General features: G+C 34.9%; 1 protein-coding gene across 1 annotated transcript; it reads right to left on the bottom strand.

Annotated features, from left to right (window-relative positions):
• Positions 1-1,828: 1,828 nt before the first annotated feature.
• LOC123524532 (putative phosphatidate phosphatase) lies at positions 1,829-18,943 on the bottom strand. Its single transcript, XM_045302787.2, has 7 exons — positions 18,636-18,943; positions 15,975-16,126; positions 15,091-15,301; positions 14,560-14,617; positions 13,900-13,957; positions 12,994-13,170; positions 1,829-11,939 (listed from the first exon to the last, which is right to left on the bottom strand). The coding sequence occupies exons 1-7, from the start codon at positions 18,697-18,699 to the stop codon at positions 11,820-11,822; spliced, it is 840 nt and encodes a 279-aa protein (XP_045158722.1). The 5' UTR covers positions 18,700-18,943; the 3' UTR covers positions 1,829-11,819.
• Positions 18,944-19,262: the final 319 nt, after the last annotated feature.

Here is a 19,262-nt window from a genome sequence, read left to right as displayed (position 1 = left end):
TGTGTTCAATCAATACTATTTTCCTGGGACAACTCTAAAATGCGGTCACGTGTAGCTTAGTCGAGATAGACTCCTGCAAGGATGCTACAGAATAAGTTTAAGGTAGATCCGTTAGAAGCCATTTAAAGCTTTTTTATAACCTTATTTCTGGCTGACAGAAGAACTATTTGAACAGTATGAGAAAGATCCAGGTAAGGATGCTGTTGATTAAATTTAGTGACAATCCATCAAGTAGTTTATGAGAACTTGTTCAAAAGGTGTTCCTATTTTCAGCTTTGGTGGCCCTAAAAGGGGTCAAGCAAACTATGTGAACAAATCTGACGAAAGTATATTTAACTACAAGATGTTTTTGTAGAAAAGCCCAGGTCTCCCCAAAAGCGTAGTAATAGGCAAGAAGTCATCGGGGACAGGAGCTAAAATCAGAGACACTGACAGTTGGCTTAGTGACTGAAATGCAATAGGGATCATCTACTCAGCATGTCCAATCATCCTATGAAGTTTCATTGTGGGTCAAGTGGTTCTTAAGTTATAGATTGAAAACAGTTTTCCATGTTCTGGACCCTGTGACCTTTGATCTAGTGATCCCAAAATCAATAGGGGTCATCTACTCTGCATGTCCAATCATCCTATGAAGTTTCAATATTCTGGGTCCAGTGGTTCTCAAGTTATTAACTGGAAACGGTTTTCCATGTTCAGACCCGTGATCTTGACCTTTGATGGAATGATCCCAAAAACAATAGGGGCCGTTTACTCTATATGCCCTATCACCTTATGAAGTTTGAAGGTTCTACGTCAAATGGTTCTCCAGTTATTGATCGGAAATGAAGAGTGACGGATTCTGACCCCTGTGACCTTGACCTTTGATAGAGTGACCCCAAAAACAATAGGGGTCATCTACTCTGCATGTCCAACCATCCTACAAAGTTTCAACATTCTGGGTAAAGTGGTTCTCAACTCATTGATCAGAAATGGTTTTCCATCTTCAGGCCCCCATGACCATGACCTTTAGTGGAGTGACCCCAAAAACAATAGGGGTCGTCTACTCCATAAGCCCTACCACCCTATGAAGTTTGAAGGTTCTTGGTCAAATGGTTCACTAGTTATTGATCGGAAATGAAGTGTGATAGACGGATGTCCGTTCCTACATAATGGGTATTTATGTGCCTACTCTTTTGTTCTCTCTATTGTTCTTTTAGCCATGTAAAAGAAAAATAACCACATAAAAGCTTATGGAATGAATGACATCAAATAAAAAGTACAGTTACCTAATGTTCCTATAGCTGCCAAAGTATGCAAATGTAAGCTCGGACTGACTGACGGACAGGGCAAAAACATATGTCTCCCCCAGTAGGGTTGGAGGGGGGGGGAAGACATAATAATGTTACAGACCAAGTTTGGTGAAGATCCATTTGGTGGTTAATGAGAAGCTGTTTAAAGTTATTTAATTTTAGTTCATGCAGCCCCTAAAAGGAGGTAAAACCTGAACCATCTGAATACACTTGAAAGAGGTCCATTCAAGGATGCTATAGCCAAAGTTTGGTGAAAATCGATCTATTAAGTCATTAGAAGTTTTAAAAAAAATCTTTTTTTAGCTCTAGAGGCCCCCTAAGATAGATCAAGCAAACCTATTTGAACAAATCTGAGACAGGTCCATGCCAGGATGCTACAGGTCAAATTTGTTGCAATTCCCAATTTGAAATTTCAGGGGAGAAAATGTTTAAGTAAAACGTTAATGCAGGATGACAGACCATCCACCTATACTAACGACTTGCATCTGAACAAAGTTCATATGAGCTAAAAAAGGGCTCAATACATAAAGTGAACAATGTTTATAAAGAAACGACTTTATTCCTATAAATAGTTCTGTTATGTAAAAAGTAACAAAGATGATATGATCAACAATGAGGTAAATGTCTATTCAATGGACAAATTTCATGTAGTAGCGTGCACACCTTTGAAATAACACTAGCAATTTTACATGCTTTTTTTAGGACATTAAAATGTTCTAATCCAGCACGGAATTTGAACATTAAGGATTGTTAACTTTTTAAAAACATTACTGAGCTGTAAATATTCTTAAATTTGAAGACAAATCATGTAGCTGGAAACAGGACTCGGCTTCCTCCGTAAGCATTTAACTAAATCTTGATCTGTCCTTAAATCTTACCCATCCTTAAGCATTTAACTAAAGCTTGATCTGTCCTTAAATCTTACCCATCCTTAAGCATTTAACTAAATCTTGATATGTCCTTAAATAATTAAACCTTACCCATCCTTAAGCATTTAACTAAATCTTGATCTGTCCTTAAATCTTACCCATCCTTAAGCATTTAACTAAATCTTGATCCGTCCTTAAACCTTACCCATCCTTAAGCATTTAACTAAATCTTGATCTGTCCTTAAATCTTACCCATCCTTAAGCATTTAACTAAATCTTGATCCGTCCTTAAACCTTACCCATCCTTAAGCATTTAACTAAATCTTGATCCATTATGAAACCTTACCTTACAAAGACAATTAAATTCAATAATAATGGTTTTGAAGTCTGCAAAAACATTTCAACAGAAATGACACTAACGAAACTTGGCTAGGTCTGTTAATGATCCTTTCTGCCAAGATACTGACATATAAGCATTTGTCCTGGAAGGGTACTTTCATAAAATCTCTGCAAAGGGCAGAGAAATGAACAAAAGGCCCATCTCTAAACTGTATCTGGCAGAAACACTGTGATATGATTGTCATACCTTTATCTAGTTTGATATAGAACTGTAACTTTTAAATTCTACAATAAGATAGATTTGCAGAAGTTCAAAGGTGGCAGGTGCACATCCTACAAAAATGTTTAATAAAACAGACAGGAATGTAATTTACTTGTGATTTGTATACAAATAATGTGAATCTATTAAGTATAACATAAAACAATTTTGGCATAGCATAAATGTATAAAATGATAACTACAAAATAGCATAGTATTGATAAATTCAAACAATATCTTGAAGCATGAAGTAAAACATAATTGTGTTAAAAAAATGACTTTTTGTTGTTCTGTATTAATATACCTTGATTTTTCTATACTGCCAAAACCTCTTATTTGAAAACCTAGACACTGCAACATGCTCAAAAAGACATGTGGTTTGGGAAAACGGGAGCTTCCTTGTTGGTCCAATATGTTGTTTATATAGATTTATATATTATATTTCATACTAGTCAAGTTATAAATAGATACACTCCAGATATATTCCAAATACCTTATAAAAGTATATTATAATCATTTTGTCAGAAAATAAATATGTTTAGGTATCTACTGAAGAAAAAACTTCAGGCTAGCTAAGAGTTGATTTGTCTGTATCCCAAAAGAACATATCCTTTAAAAGGGTCACTTAATAATATTTACATTCCCCCTGTTTGTTCCATTGAAAATTATTTTCAATCTGTATGAACCGCAATGCTGCTTAGTGATAAGTGCCACTGTTTTGACAACACCCCATATGAAGTCATGGACCATGTACATGTACCTTTGATATGTTCCGTCTAGTGAACGGAACGACCGGGAAGCAAATTACCCTTAACATCAAAACTTGTGTGCATTATTGAAATAAGAGCATTGCATGACATTTTACTTGTATATTAAATGCCATTCACTTGTACATTAAATGCCATTCACTTGTACATTAAATGCCATTCACTTGTATAGTAAATGACTTAACTTGTACATTACATGAAATTTAATTGTACATTAAATGACATTTACCTGTACATTAAATGACATTTACTTGTAATTTACATGACATTTACTTGTAACTTACATAACATTTACTTGTACATTACATGACAATCATGAATGTAATGATTCATGAAAACTATTTGTAAACTATGTAAATGTAAACTATAACATTAACTGAAAGGCATTGCCCCAGTTATCAATGTAATGTATAATACATTTATGATATGCTAGTATATAATGTATATAAAACATCTGTCTAATTAACCAACGGCAGGGATAACAAATGGCAACACCCATGTTATACTGTCCCTCAACAATTCTAAGTTTCTAATGACAATTTGGTTATAGTTTAAACAAGAAACCTTCTCTGCATACAGTATTAACCTTTTGTGTGCGTCAAATATATCTATTTATCAATGTCCTATGTCGCTGAAGTGACATATAGCCATTAAATAAATTTGGTATGACATCTGGGTAATAAAAATTTGAAACGAACATTGCTTTAAGTATAGAAGACACTAGTCTAACTGACTTTCCTCATGAAGAATGTAAGTAATTTCTTTGTTACAGAGAAAGTGCAAGATACAGAAGCCACTACACTCAAGAAGCTTCCCTGGTTATTTAACCTGCCATGTGTACAGCACTCATACACAGGTATTTTTTTAGTCAGAGGAGTCAGGGAGCCAAACTCTTAGACCACTAGTCTTGTAGTCCTGCATGTTACCACTGGACTAATGTGTCTAATGTAAGCAGTGATTTGATCACGATGATGCATTAAGTAGTATGATGTATATATATACTATATCTAAAATGCTGTAAAATTTTGGGCTGGCTGAAAAGTTAGTGATGACTGATGCTGATGGCACTTTAATACTATAATACAGGATGCATCAAGTCCTCACTAAACTCCTATACTTCAAAGTAAAGTGAACTGATTAACATTTTATATATATGAGAAATAAAATGTTCCATGTTGAAATGAAGTCAATTATAGAAAACCATGAGACAGTCTTTATCTTTGCTTGACAACTTTATAATTCAAACGAGTTGTTCCTCAAATCTAAAAGTTGCAAGAAATAAATCCTGGCTACTAATTATCTCTTGACTAGATGGTTCTGACAGCAGTCTTGATATTAATCTATGGCGAGACTGCATTCAATGATGGTTTTCACACACAGCTATTTCCATAATAAAGTTTTTCAACTGACTTATTTTCATACCATTTGATTAAATTTATGCAGGAAAACACACACAACTCATGTAATTAGTAGAACAAGAGGACCATGATGGTCCTGAATCGCTCACCTGACGTCGTTTTTTCTATTATTTGACATAGTGACCCTAGTTTTTGCGCTCATTGGACCCAGTTTTGAACCTGACCTAGATATCATCAAGATATAAATTCTGACCAATTTTCATGAAGATCCATTGAAAAATATGGCCTCTCGAGAGGTCGCAAGGTTTTTCATTATTTGACCTACTGACCTAGTTATTGACGGCACGTGACCCAGTTTCTAATCTGACCTAGATATCATCAAGATGAAGATTCTGACCAATTTTCATGAAGATCCATTGAAAAGTATGGCCTCTAGAGAGGTCACGAGGTTTTTCTATTTTCAGACCTACTGACCTAGTTTTTGACCACAGTTGACCCAGTTTCGAACTTGACCTAGATATCATCAAGATGAACATTCAGACCAACTTTCATACAGATTCCTTGAAAAATATGGCCTCTAGAGAGGTCACAAGGTTTTTCTATTATTTGACCAACTGACCTACTTATTGAAGGCACGTGACCCAGTTTCGAACTTGACCTAGATATCATCAAGATGAAGATTCTGACCAATTTTCATGAAGATCCATTCAAAAGTATGGCCTGTAAAGAGGTCACAAGGTTTTTCTATTTTTAGACCTACTGACCTAGTTTTTTAATGCAGTTGACCTAGTTTCAAACTTGGCCTAGATATCATCAAGATGAACATTCAGACCAACTTTCATACAGATCCCATGAAAAATATGGCCTCTAGAGAGGTCACAAGGTTTTTCTATTATTTAACCTACTGACCTAGTTATTGACGGCACGTGACCCACTTTCAAACTTGACCTAGATATCATCAAGGTGAACATTCAGACCAATTTTTATGAAGATTCATCCAAAAGTATGGCCTCTAGAGAGGTCACAAGGTTTTTCTATTTTTAGACCTACTGACCTAGTTTTTGACCGCAGTTGACCCAGTTTCGAACTTGACCTAGATATCATCAAGATGAACATTCAGACCAACTTTCATACAGATCCAATGAAAAATATGGCCTCTAGAGAGGTCACAAGGTTTTTCTGCTATTTGACCTACTGGCCTAGTTTTTGAAGGCACATGACCCAGTTTCGAACTTGACCTAGATATCATCAAGGTGAACATTCTGACCAACTTTCATAAAGATCCCATGAAAAATGTGACCTCTAGAGTGGTCACAAGCAAAAGTTTACGGACGGACGGACGGACGACGGACGCTGCGCGATCACAAAAGCTCACCTTGTCACTTTGTGACAGGTGAGCTAAAAACTAAAATAAGTTCATAAGAATAATGCAACTTTAAGTAGGAAATGAGATGTACACTGTTTAAAAATGATAAAACTGAACAAGCACTTGTCAAGCAGACCTAAAAAACTGAATGGAAATGGAATAACAGATAGTAGGAATGTAACAGGTAAATATAAACTTTTACAATAGGTTTTCTGAGGATTCTAGGTATTTAGCTAAAAAATCAATAAACAGACCTTGTATACTTCTCATCATCAAAAGTTGATAAATGTATCAGGTAGCACAGCAGAAAACAATGTACAAACAAGAGGACCATGATGGTCCTGAATCGCTCACCTATCCCCACATGACCCAGTGTTGAACGGAGAACGACGTTGTTATTTCTATTATTTGACATAGTGACCTAGTTTCTGAGCACATGTGACTTGGATATCATCAAGATAAAAAATTCTAACCAATTTTCATAAAGATCCATTGAAAAATATGACCTCTAGAGAGGTCACAAGGTTTTTCTATTATTTGACCTAATGACCTAGTTTTTGAAGGCACGTGACCCACTTTTAAACTTGACCTAGATATCATCAAGGTGAACATTCTCACCAATTTTCATGAAGATCTCGTGAAAAATATGGCCTCTAGAGAGGTCACAATGTTTTTCTATTTTTCAACCTACTGACCTAGTTTTTGACCGCACATGACCCAGTTATGAACCTGACCTAGATATCATCAAGCTGAACATTCTCACCAATTTTCATGAAGATCCATTGAGAAATATGGCCTCTAGAGACATCACAAGGTTTTTCTATTTTAAGACCTACTGACCTAGTTTTTGACCGCACGTGACCCAGTTTCGAACTTGACCTAGATATCATCAAGGTGAACATTCTGACCAATTTTCATGAAGATCTCTTGAAAAATATGGCCTCTAAAAAGGTCACAAGGTTTTTCTATTTTTAGATATACTGACCTAGTTATTGACCGCACGTGACCCAGTTTGAACTTGACCTAGATATCATCAAGATGAACATTCTGACCAATTTTCATAAAGATCCCATGAAAAATATGGTCCCTAGAGAGGTCACAATGTTTTTCTATTTTCAGACCTACTGACCTAGTTTTTGACCGCACGTGACCCAGTTTCAAACTTGACCTAGATATCATCAAGGTGATCATTCTGACCAATTTTCATGAAGATCCATTGAGAAATATGGCCTCTAGAGAGGTCACAAGGTTTTTCTATTTTTAGACCTACTGACCTAGTTTTTGATCTCACGTGACCCAGTTTCGAACCTGACCTAGATATCATCAAGGTGAACATTCTGACCAATATTCATGAAGATCTCATGAAAAATATGGCCTCTAGAGAGGTCACAAGGTTTTTCTATTTTTAGATCTACTGACCTAGTTTTTGACAGCACGTGACCCAGTTTCGAACTTGACCTAGATATCATCAAGATGAACATTCTGACCAACTTTCATAAATATCCCATGAAAAATGTGACCTCTAGAGTGGTCACAAGCAAAAGTTTACGCACGGTTGACGGACGCCACGCGATCACAAAAGCTCACCTTGTCACTTTGTGACAGGTGAGCTAAAAATACTGTGTTGATGCATGTACTTTAAACAGCGTTTCGATTAAGGTAGTGGACCTGTAAATGTTACTCGGCAATTTCTGTGTGATTATGTAATTTCCAAATTCTACTTAAGTATTCTTTGGTGTTTACTGGAGTTCAAAATAACATATGGCATTCTGTACCAACCAGAAAATGCCAAAATTGTGTACAGCAAATATAGCAAAATATAGCAAAGAAAACATGACATGAAAAGTGTCAAGTGTCATAACAGGTCCACTACATTTAGTCAGATACGTGCTCAACACATAGTATGTCAAACAATTTTCACACTGAAATTTTCAAACCATAAAGGTTATATTTAGCTTTTCTAAAAAGTATCACTTAGACTAATCACAATGGAATTAAAACCTACTACTATCAAATTGTTCTGTTGCAGTCCTAAAACAAGTAATTCAGTTGGTTAAATTTCTGTCAAAATTGATATAATACTATCATCAAACTGTTTCAACATGAAAACGACCTTTGACCTATTAGCTCCGAGGTCACTGGGAGCTGTTTGGCTACAAAAAAGGCAATCATTATGAAGTTTGACTGACACAGTTTTCTCTCACTGTTCAACAATCAACATAATATCCTGACCAACATGGACAATACTACATAATGTCACTTGTTTTAGAAAAAGCATACAATTTATACCTTGCAAAATTTGCAAAATGAATGAGCAAAATTTCACTTTATCACACAACAAAATTCACACTTGTGTATAACGAATAACACTGAAAACAAATTTGACCTATTAGCTCCGAGGTCACTGGGAGCTGTTTGGCTACAAAAAAGGCAATCATTATGAAGTTTGACTGACACAGTTTTCTCTCACTGTTCAACAATCAACATAATATCCTGACCAACATGGACAATACTACATAATGTCACTTGTTTTAGAAAAAGCATACAATTTATACCTTGCAAAATTTGCAAAATGAATGAGCAAAATTTCACTTTATCACACAACAAAATTCACACTTGTGTATAACGAATAACACTGAAAACAAATTAATACCATATAGAATAGTTTCTTAGACTCTTTAATAGAATAAATTAACCTTTACTCTGCTAAATTTCTAAAATGGACTGGTCAATCATTCAATTTTGGCAGTACCACTTCTTATTCAAAGGGACGTTCACTGAAAATTTACTGACTGAACAGCGAACAGTGCAGGCTGATCTTGGTCTGTACTGGTCGCAAGGTACGCAGGGTAAAGGTTAACTATTATTATTTTCAACAAATGTTCTTTTTCACCATTTTTTCCTTAGTATCTTCAACTTTTTCGTGCATTGTCTTCTCAATGTCCAAGTAGAAAATGTTCAAACTAATGGAACATGATTTAAATAGCACCTTTAAACAATAGATCAAATAAATAATTCCAAAATTACACTGGGCATAATCCTTCACTAAACATACATGCAAACATCTCATCACAATAGAGTTAGAAACCTTCATATATGTAACATGTAAATTTCAAATCTGACATGCGACATCATGTGTGACATCACACAAAGTAGTCTACAAAGTTTATTAATGTTGATATTTTCAAGTTTGCTTAAGTTAAGGGAAAAAAATGTACAATACTTTATAAGTGTAAATGAGTATGTAAAATAAAGATAATTCACTTTGCATCCAGAAATATGCACTAACTTGTTCTTTCTCTGGGTAATACTTTGCATCAGAAGTTGTACATTACCTGTAGCAGACCCTGTCCATAATTCACAACTCAAACATAATTACATATCATACAAATCCATATAGTATCAAGCAACGATTTTTTCATATAGCAAGCTGAAAAAAGCTGTCATGTCTTTACACTGAATTTTATGTAGTTTCGCAAGTCTCAGGTCTACTGGCGGGTTAACATAATAACCATAGATCCGACATTCAACTCAATGCAACTATTTCATAACAAGAGCACCGCCTTGCGGGTGCTGACGCTCATCTGATTTTTTTGTATAATAGAAATATTGTCCTACCCATGATTTTCTAAGTCTAAAAAGGGCCATCATTCTTGCAAAAAGCAGGATAGAGTTATGTTTCTTGATGTACAGCGTCCGCTTATGATGGTGAAAAACTGTTGCAAAAAATCAGATGAGCTAAAAATGTGACTAGGATTTTGATGTATATGAATTAAAATCGTTCCTTGAGATATATTACAAATACAGTGCTTCCTTTCTACAACAACACCCTTTGGGAGACGGAAAATTTGGTTGTTGTTCAGAGGGAGTTCTTGTAGAGAGGTAAAATAAAGAACAATAAGCATATTTTGGAGTCAGTAGCAAATGTTGTTGCAAGGAGAGAATTGTTGTTCCGAGGGCCGCTGTAGAGAGGGAGCGCTGTATCAACTCTTTACTTTGTATTTTCAGCCTTGCTGACATTATTAACAACGGAAATTGAATAATTAGATATGAAACAGAAACAATTTGCTTATCACTTGATTTTCAATCTTAGTAATGTCTGGAAGGCCTAAAATTCAAAGAAAGAGCTGAAATTTATCATATATTAAAAACACCGCCCTTCTTGCTGTACTTTTTTGCAGATAACATTTTTTGAATGGTTGCTTGCAATCTTTTAATAGTTTCAGAAGAGAAATATTGTGGCAGCTTTTATTTGGAACAGACAGGACAGTATCAATAGTCTTTGAGATTGTATAGTTAACACTTTTTTTTCATGTTTTTTTATCTGTAGAATCTAAAGAATTGGTTTGTCTCCCAAGCCCGGTTAGGTGAAAGTAATAATCCTACGAGATTCTGTAGATGTTATAGCACTATGCAAACATGTGCTAAACCTATTCTAGCATAAAACCTTGAAAAAGCTAAAAAAAGAACACTTTGTCACAGGAGTACATGTATCAGCATTGTTTGATCACGCTGAGGTCTTTTTCTTTTGATTTATGCATTATAGGCTATTATATGTTTATTTTTTACCGTGGAACATACAAATGTAACAAGAGCTGTCCGTAAGACAACACGCTCGGCTTTTCTCAATGCATGACTCTGAATTAGAGCTTTGCCAGTAAAAGTTATATAAAACTTTAGCCAAATAATTCTAAGTTAAAAAGTGGCATAACTCTGTCAAAATTCAAATCAGAGTTATGGGGATTGTTTCTCCTGGTGTAGACATTGATAATAAATAACTATTTAAAGTTTCAAGTCAAAAGCTTAGATAGTAACAGAGATATTTGACTTTATCAAAAACTTTAACCAAAAAATTCTAAGTTAAAAAGGGGCATAACTCTGTCAAAATTCATATCAGAATTATTTGGATTGTTTCTCCTGGTGTAGACTTTGATAGTAAATAATTAAGTTTCAAGTCAATTGCTTTCTTTGATAGTAATAGAGACATTTGACTTTATTAAAAACTTTAACCAACGGCGACGCCGGCGCGAGTGCAATAGCTCTACTTTTTCTTCAAAAAGTCGAGCTAAAAAGGTGTGTAAACAGTGTGTGAGCACAGGAATTTCTCTATAAACACACAATTAATCTCCAGTTAAAACATCCACTGAAAATGCAAAAAGCTGCAATTTTATGCTAGAACATCAGACCCTACTACAATGTAACATGAATGCAGGTGAATATACTATAAAACCATAATTACTCAAAGTATGTTTTGTGACATTATATACTTATTGAATGGCTTGCCAGTAAATATTCAAAAACTATTGCCTGAGGTCCAAAGGCCCAAGAGTCAATAGTTTTGACTACTGCCAAGTTATTCAATAACTGTTCTATTACATGACATTAAAAATAAATTTTCATATTGTTTTCTTTTCCATTTTTGACATTATCACAGCAAAACTTTGAGTAGAATTACAGCCTGGTCAATAGCACAAACTACTGACCAGAGATTTACATAAGGAATCATGTAATAAAGAGAAATATATAAGGTTGAAGATATGTTGCACATTTAAGCTGCTCGCTCTTTCATGCTTTCATGGCTCCACAGATGTACCTGTTCCATTTGTATTATTTTGTTCATATAGTGGTAGACTGGAGCTACATTCCTGACATTTTCTCTTCCTCCAAGTTTGAATATCTGACATGAAAAATACCTGAAACATAAATTAATCTAGTGTCTCTTTCGCACTTTCAATTACCATGTACCTAAAACACCTACAATCCCCAAAAGTTCTATGCATAATTCAAAGGACATTTTGTACAGTTGTTCCTACTCCTAACCAAATACATTTCTAAAATCTTTAAACAGAAATAAGACCTTTCAGACTTTGTTGAAACATAGGTTCAAATCCTAGATCAAAACATCACCTAAAACTTCCACCTGGAAGGTGTGAAAATTCTGACTGTAAAGAAAATGTATGGAGAATCGTGCCATCCTCTATGTTTAATACTGTATAAGTGGTTAAGTCAGCGACACGGAAATATTAGCGTTTTTCACAAATTGACAAAATTGGCTTGTATTCTTTCAGCTTAAATATCAGCCAACCGGCATAAAAATTGTACCCTAACACAGGTAGTACACTGGCGAAATTTATTCTAACAACAGTGTAAAAAAAGCGATGATATTACATGTATGCACATACATACACAGCAGAATTAGTACATATTAAGCACTGACTATTTGAACAAAATCGTTTATTTCTGTACACTGTCTCTATATGTACATATTTTTGCAATTACAGTTCTAAAATACGTGGATATAATCCATGTTTTTAACATCAGATAATGATGTGCAGTTATTACGTCAGACAAATCAGTGATTTTTACGATGTCCTATTTTTACGCAACTTGGAAATCAGGAATTCACTAATATTTCTGCACACTAAATTTCTGGAATTTAAGATTCGCTTTTTGACCCGCGGAAATATCCACTTATACAGTATTATACAGTAACATCCATAATACAGAAGGTCAGTTCAAACTCAGTTCTGGTGCTGAAGGGTTTGACCAGCAGCGTACATTTCCACTACCTTCCAAAACAGGTTCTATCAAACCGAGCTTACAACATTTTCATTCTTCTTGTGTTGGGTGATCTGTGGGTTTCCCTTTTTACTATTCCATAAACAAATTGTACAAATAAACAGGGTTTGTAGCGTGTCTACAATAGGTGTAAGACCATTTCTTTAAACTACATAGTATATTACTTACATCTAACAAAGCTACAACAGTTCCAATAATGGCACCAGCAAGTACATCACTCCAATGATGCATGTAGTCAGATATACGAGACAATCCTGTGTAGTAAGCCAGGAAGAACGCTCCAGCCTGCATTAGTGGTCTTATCAACCAGTAACGTTTCCATGTAAATTTGAACTGTAGGTAAACCTTTAATAAACAAATTTTTTGTTGATTTTCACTGTTTAAGTATTTTACACACGTCAATTATCTTTATCAAATTATGTAAGAAATAATGTGAAGAAAAATCCTGTTTTAATGTTATTAAAATACAAAAAAAGAGGTTATATGTCTGCAGAATAATTTAACATCAGGGTGTAGCCTGAGTGAATTATTCTGGTGGTTTATAACTGATTTTGATTGTATTAATTTAAGTAAAACACAATTTCGCTATACTAGTACAGCATTTACTAGTAGATTCTAATATGACCTTAACCTAAAACAGAAGATAAAATTTAGTAGTGCTCTTTCTTGGTCGCAACAAAAAAAGTGACGTCATCATGATCGCCCATTAAAGTGACGTCATTTTAGCGTACCCGTGATTTAACAGAAACAAGTATATTAGAATCTTCTTTCAAAAACTGCAGTACCACAATAAATATGAGCTGTTTATGAAATACTCCGTGGTGGTCTGTTGGATTAATTTGGTTTCAGTAGGACTGAAATCTATTTTCAGACTCACGGTCACTTTGACCATGAACTTTGACACAGTGAAGTTCCCTAACAACCTTTAATTATGCATTTTTTGCTGAGTAATGAATGAGAACAAACACATGGCCAACACAGACAACAGTAAGACTACATGGAGACAATTTTGGCCTATTTCTAGTTGAAAAGCTAAAAAATTAAGAATTAAGACTTTACATGTATGCTACTCACAATTAACCAGATCATACAGTAAAATGCCACTGAAGTATGTCCTGATGGGAATGATAACCTGAAAAAAAGAAGAAAAAACAATATACAACAACACACAAAAACACTATAATACCATGTCAAATAATTAACTATCATATTAAATAATTTTACAAAATTTAATAACAATGGCATCTCTGTTTTTCCAGACTCCCAAGTACATAGTTTCATCGCGTAACTTTACTACAGTGACTGGTAAAGTTCAGTATCTTTTCCCAAATGCATACATACCGGTAGTATCACCTTTTACTAAAAGTCACAATAAATGTGAATTCTGTTTATTTTCTAATGTTTGGTATACAAGGGTTGATGCTTAAGTAGTATCACTCATTATAAATATTATATCCAGAAGTACGCCTACTCAATCCATATAACTTAAATATTATTTTTCACTGATGTAATTACCTCGCACTAGGTACTAAAGACATTTGTACAGACATGTTACGGTTAACAAGATTTTGCACAGATGCACCATCACTGACTGATTTTAATCTGTTTTTACTAAAATAAGAAAGAAGCAGTTTTTGAACATACTGCTAAGTAAGAGCCATTTCTACGTGGAAAGAGTATATTCCCTGGTGCTGTCAGGTAGACACCTTTAACCTGTTACTGTTTTACTCTTACCTTGCTTCTGCTATAGCAGCCTCGTCTGTTCCTGTACATACATCTCCTGATAAAAATCCTGTAAAGTAATAGACAAAATGCGTCTTAGTATACATGCATTCAACTTCGGAAAAATAATAACTTTACAACTTTTTCATACAATGTGATTCACATTAAATGTGTTTTAAAATTTCTCTGATGTTCTTACTGAGCAGGGTACAGCTTGTCTTGAAGAAAACTGCCTTGCCATATGAACCATTCTCTTGAAGAACACTACCTTGCCTGCAGACCTTGTCTGGAACAACCATGCCTCACCAGGGGACCTCTTATTTTGAAGAACCCTGCCTCACAAAAGGAATTTCTTCACTGATAGCCTTATGCCCCTCCTATTGACTTAATTTTGATTGCTACTAAATAAATGGAATGGAAATCAGTAAGACAAATCTGTTAACTGCAACTGGTTTTATTCACCTCATTTATTTATTTCCTAAAAGTAGGTAGATACACCTATGTGAGATTCTGTTAGGATAAAAAAACATCTATTTTACACACCTGTATCTACAGTGCACGATGCTATATTTGGTTGACAAACTGTGATAAAATGGGGTCTGAGTCGACCCACTGTATATTTTGCTATATCTGTGGTTAGCTGGGTAAGACCACAACCAAAACAAAATGGCATCAACAACTTGTAACAAATGGCGAAGTAAGTAAACATTTTCTTCTCAGATCGATATGCCTTAAATCCCTCTAGTATCAGGATCTGAAGAACAAATAATGAATAAAGTAAACTAACTTCCCATTCAGCTAAATGTAAATTTCAACTATCTCAGTTTTAACAATGATAAAAATATCTAAATAGATTGGTCAAGTAAGTTTTAACAAAGCAAAGTTCTCATAAATTTAACCCTTATCATGCTGGACACAATTGGTTCTGCCCAGTGTAGATCATGATCAGCCTGCATGTCCGTGCAGTCTGATCATGATCTACGCTGTTTGCCATTCAGTCAGTATCTTTTTGGTATGCACCCCTTTTAACAATAACAGTTAATGGTACTGTCCAAACTGAAAGATGGACAAGTTCATTATATAGAAATTTAGCAGGATAACTTCGATAAGGGTAAACATACAAAATTTGTTAGGATTTAAGTGAAAGTTGGGTCAAATTGTATATTTCTTCCTTTTCCAAAGGCAACATTATCTGTGATACACTGTACTTACATTGAATGCACAACATTAAAAGAGTCCCTCTTCAGCAGCTTTATTCAAGGTGAATGAAAAAAGGCGAAAGTATCTCAAACAAATATGGAAGTAACTTTTTTACAGCTGATAATTTGCAGAGTTGATTTATAACATAATTTTGAACAAGAAAAATGGTAAATATTGTGATACATTCATGCAAGTATTGAACCAACTTCATATCTGACAGAACTTACAGTAAGAGATGGTAAAGCAATCCCAACAAATCCAGCTACCCATGTTGGTATAGTGTTTGCTTTATATGGGTGCATTAGACTTTCATCATCACAGTAGAAGCCTCGCTTATACCCTTTAGCCAATGCGAACAGCACCAAAACAGGTATTGCAACTAAAATGAGAACAAAAAAAACAACATAAAACTGTTTGTAAGTTAACTGGCAATTCAGATGCAAACTATCATTTGAATAAAGCCATAAATCTAACATAAAACAAATATGAAAGCCTGTTACATCCCTACAGATCAGAGAAATTTACTCAGCATCAATGAACATTTATCAGTATATATCTCTCAGCATCAGTGAACACTTATCTGTATATATATCTCAGCATCAGTGAACACCTATCTGTATATATCTCTCAGCATCAGTGAACACTTTTCAATACATATCTCTCAGCAGCAGTGAACACTTATCAGTATATATCTCTCAGCATCAGTGAGCATCAGTGAACACTCATCAATACATATCTCTCAGCATCAGTGAACACTTATCAGTACATATCTCTCAGCATCAGTGAACACTTATCAATATATCTCTCTCAGCATCAGTGAACAATTATCTGTACATATCTCTCAGCATCAGTGAACACTTATCTGTATATATCTCTCAGCATCAGTGAACACTTATCAATACATATTTCTCAGCATCAGTGAACACTTCTCAACACATATGATATCTCTCAGCATCAGTGAACACTTATCTGTATATATCTCTCAGCAGACAACCTTGTTTCAAACCTGATGTAGATTTAATTGAGATAAATATTCTGATCATATTTCATGAAGATCAGAAGGAAAATCTTGCCTCTTTTGTGTTAAAAAGTTATACTATCAATTGACCTAGTGAGCTTGATATTGTGTTCAAAATCTTGAAGTAGGCAATCTTTACTTTTGTTTACACTGACAGTCAATAGGAAATGTTCAAAATATATTCAAAATGTAACAACTGAGACATGTGCTCAGTCTGCTTTAAAAGGCTAAATATGTTGGGTTACAGAAGTGGGAGGGGCTTACCTGTAAGTAACTATCTATCTATCTATTTATACTGCCATGCCCTCTTTCCAAGTATTACGTGCAGGTGCGCGTCTGTGCGAGAGATTTAAAAGAAGAAATGTACAGGAGGGTAAAAGTAATACTAATGTATTCGTGAAGTGTTGAAAATCAAGACGACAGTGTTATTAAAAAGCGGAGTATAAACAGTTAAAAGAGACTATAAACAGCATTCTTCACATTAGATCGTGTGAGATAATTTGGTCACTCCCTGTCTGAATTGTTCCAGGGTAGGGACCTGCAAAACCTCGGCTGGAAGAGAGTTTCATAGAACTATAGTAGCTGGGAAGAAAGAGAATTTGTAATAATTACAGGGTGTAATGATCTGCTTGTAAGACAAGGGGGGCATGTGTCCAGTGAAGCGGGTAGGGGGTATAACGTAAGGGGGCATTGGCACTGCAACCAGTCCATTTACAATTTTGTAGAACATAAGTAGCCTGGCATCTGATCTTCTGTCTTCAAACGAACGCCAACCCAGTTTGTTAACCATTTGGGAGACACTGCTGTATGTGGAGTAATCATTGGAAACCCATCGCGTAGTCTAAATGATGAGACCTCTGGTAGACCAATTTTACATTTTGATATTTTACGTTGCCTACCTAGAGGTCTCACCCAGAAACAATCAAAACTGTGGTGGAAACTGTGGTCGATTGAAATTACAATTTATCAGTTGTCACGATTTTTCTTTAGTCCTAACAGCTTACCTGTTGTTTTAAATCATAAATAGTAAATAAAAAACATAAGACCAGGATATATTTATCAAGAATTTCTGTTGTAAAAAATTTAAACCTCTAACGTTTCAATTGTCTTCATGTAATGGCGGTCGGAGGCGTGACCAATGAAAACACTTCGTGTAGTAATGTGTTACCTGTGATCGGCCATTTTCCAATGTGTAGTACACTCGTGTTAAACCTTGGCATTTATTTAACTGCCATAGTTTGAATTTTTCTCAAGAAATCTCGGTAATATATACATCATTGAAAAGGAAAAATTACAGGCTTTTTATGTATGTATTTCTTTTTTTTATCCGTTGCATTATTATAACATAATTCCCGCCCAACGGATTCCATTGGGTGTTATTTACGCAAAGAAGAGGAGAGTGCTGAGTATACTCTACTATGTAGTGTGATCGTGTATGCTTTATACGCAATGTTGTAATTTTGTTGTACAGAAATTTTGTCAAATATGTCGTGTTTCATTGTTTGATACCATTTTGTATATATAATTTATCATGATTTTTTTTTATTTAATGTACAACGCCAGTGAATATACTATGTGTAAAATTAGGCGTTTAATCAAATAAACCAGTTTCAGTTTCAGAGTGCTATCACATTCTTTACCTTTTCTGGTTTGTACTCGGAGGCGGATATATATGTCGACAAGTCAAAAAAATATAACGATATTCAACTCTCGAGTACAATTATTTGGACTACCCATTGCACAGCCCTGCGCTGAACCATTTCAATTTTATGGATGTTTTGTTTGGTATATGGACTCCAAACAGAGCTGGAGCACTACATCATTTATCTTCAAAGATGGTTTTACAAAATAAACAACTGGGAAAACCTACCGCATGCAATCGCAGCAATATCAAAGGCAACTCTCAGTAAGGCTTTCCTCCGATTGATATCCATCTTCTTTAGAGTTTCAGATCTTTTTCAATTTGACAATTAATTATTTTGCAATTTCCGGGTTCACAATGTGTGTCAGAGACTCATGTACACGAGTGTATTCATGCAGAAGAGCTTGATTATCTATGCAAATTACATCGAAGATCCATCATCATTTAAGAAAACACCAATGAAGCAAGTGTTGAACATGAAAATTAATGAAATACACAAGATTTTTGTTTTTGTTTCGATGTTGCCAGCTCTCCAATGTGAAGAGTATTTAAGGAGAGGTATGTTCCGTACCATTACGTTACATACCGTGTAATTCCCTACCGTTTGTGGGCAAAGCATAGACAGAATAGGAAAAAAGAGAAGAGAGAAATAGTGAAACCATTCCAACGTAGAATTGGAGACTATCGGACCACTATATCTGTTAACCGATGTCTATTTGGCCCGCCGTGTTCAATATCAGAAATTAAAACATAGCTTGAAATGTACATGTAATAACCCACTCTCTTGCACACCGGTTACATTAGCATAAGTGTATGGTGAGGAACGAACGACAACTCTGCTTGGAGATTGGTAAT

The sequence above is a fragment of the Mercenaria mercenaria genome, chromosome 3 (assembly GCF_021730395.1).
Source record: "Mercenaria mercenaria strain notata chromosome 3, MADL_Memer_1, whole genome shotgun sequence".
NCBI lineage: Eukaryota > Metazoa > Mollusca > Bivalvia > Venerida > Veneridae > Mercenaria > Mercenaria mercenaria.
Note: the sequence above shows the minus strand (reverse complement) of the source record. Positions and strands in the feature narration are given on the sequence as shown.

What these genes read in the sequence shown, in the direction of transcription:
- LOC123524532 (XM_045302787.2), bottom strand. Translation starts at nt 18,699, where the DNA reads ATGGATATCAATCGGAGGAAAGCCTTACTGAGAGTTGCCTTTGATATT. An exon ending in TTGCTTTACCATCTCTTACT is followed by an intron (nt 15,302 to 15,974) that starts GTAAGTTCTGTC and finishes TTTGTTCTTCAG; the next exon opens with ATCCTGATACTAGAGGGATT. An exon ending in GCTGCTATAGCAGAAGCAAG is followed by an intron (nt 13,958 to 14,559) that starts GTAAGAGTAAAA and finishes TCTTTTTTTCAG; the next exon opens with GTTATCATTCCCATCAGGAC.